Source organism: Austrofundulus limnaeus, unplaced genomic scaffold, assembly GCF_001266775.1.
Source record: "Austrofundulus limnaeus strain Quisiro unplaced genomic scaffold, Austrofundulus_limnaeus-1.0 Scaffold102, whole genome shotgun sequence".
NCBI lineage: Eukaryota > Metazoa > Chordata > Actinopteri > Cyprinodontiformes > Rivulidae > Austrofundulus > Austrofundulus limnaeus.
In genome coordinates, this window is record NW_013952504.1 from 95,349 (window position 1) to 97,062 (window position 1,714).

Consider the following 1,714-nt stretch of genomic DNA (forward strand, 5'->3'; position numbering starts at 1 on the left):
CACACACACACACACACACACACACACACACACACACACACACACACAGACCAAACTCCTGGAATTTGAGGGCTGGAGTTCCACAAGCAGCAGGTAGTAATTACTTCACAGCAAGGTAATATCAACAGTGTGCTGGGGAGCGCGAGGCCTGGTGGGGGTGGGGGGAGGATGAGGGCACGCGGTGGGACACATGACAAAAGGGGACAGGAGGTGCAGAGTAACTTTCTTTCATCTGCTCAGATACCGGAGCAACAATCTGAAAACTTTTGCCTGAATGACTTCTCGACTCGTCTGTCAGTTCTCTGAAAGTCCGGGGTCTGGCCGGAGCGTAGCTGGTCCCCGCTGACCTTTTGGCATTTGGTCAGCCCCTTTATCTCGCCTCCCTTTTTGTGACTGAACACTACAGCCTTTGTGTTTTTTTTTTTTAGTTGTGAGGCTTCTGCTGTTATCTGTAACCAACAACTGATGAGATTAATATGTTCCAGACCGGTGACATTACAAGCAGAGCAAGTTTCAAACGTGGGGAAAAAAAGCTATGAGACGAAAGGTCAGCAGAAATACAAAGGAAATCACTTTGACCCAGAATTATTGCTTCCTTTACACAACATAAATGCCCACTTGAGCTCTGGTGCTTTCCTCTCTCTGTTGTTTTAATCTCCTTCATTCAGGGAAAGTGATGTAGGCTATTAAAGCTCTGCTTCACATGTTTTTGTGGTTTGAACAAGAACAAAATGAAGTCAATTGACAACTTAATATCCAAAATGAGATCAGCTGGTCAAGTGTACTGAATTTTTTTATTCATCTGGGATTGAAAACAATCATTTTATTAAACTTAATCAGGCTGATCAGAGATTTTTTAAGAACTGGTTAAATATATTATATCTAAAACTTCAAAGCTTTTGTAAATGATTGAATAGGTGAGCTGCTTTTTGTCCCTTTTTTTAATTCCAAAAAACAAAATGTTTTTTTCTGTAAGTTTAGTTTCTACAGTCAAAATACAAAAAAAGTTGCCTTAAATATGCAGAATAAATCAAATCTGCTCAAATATGACATTAAAGAGCAATCAGAGAGTTGGAGCTGGAAACGTTTACTTACATGACTTGGAAGGGGCAGTTTGGTGTGTGCAGAAACTTGAGCTCTTTGATGGAGCGCTGAGGAACGGTGCTGAGCGTGGCGCGACACCAGCACCGCTCCACCAGACTGATGGGCTTGGCTGGAAAAACACAAAACACACAAAAACGTCACAACGAGCTCCAGCACCTTCAATCATCAGTAAAAATGTGTCAGAACTCCAGAATCCAGACTCAAGTGGTGTTTCTCTGGGCAATGGATCATTATCTAAAAGCTAAAAATTCTATTTTGCACTAAAAAAAACGTTAGTGTTAGATTTACTTAAGTAAATTATGTCAACAGGTTCTACTCAACCAAATTGAGTAAATCGAAAGCAATTTTTTCATTAATGTGAATGTGAAGTAACTGTGTTAGATTTACTCAATTCATTATTTATTTAAGTAAATCTAATGCAAACATTTTGATTTTTTAGTGTACTTAAAAGGAGAAGTTATTTATAAAATTCATCCATTAAAAACACCTAAATTTCTTTTTAGTTTCACAAAGATCTGCTTTATAAGAGTAGTTTTTTAGCACAGAATAAAAATGCATGAGTTTACCTGCTTCTTTTATTAATTTTTTTCTAAGAATGTCAATTAAAATG

The 1,714-nt window shown here is 38.3% G+C and overlaps 1 protein-coding gene across 2 annotated transcripts in view; it reads right to left on the minus strand.

Moving 5' to 3' along the window:
* Positions 1 to 1,714, minus strand: part of LOC106521077 (stromal cell-derived factor 1) — a gene marked incomplete in the record, with an annotated part of 11,346 nt that overhangs the window by 6,905 nt on the left and 2,727 nt on the right. For both annotated transcript variants that reach the window (XM_014013484.1, XM_014013485.1), the window contains 1 exon segment: positions 1,096 to 1,241. In XM_014013484.1, coding sequence (XP_013868938.1) covers positions 1,096 to 1,241 — 146 coding nt within the window.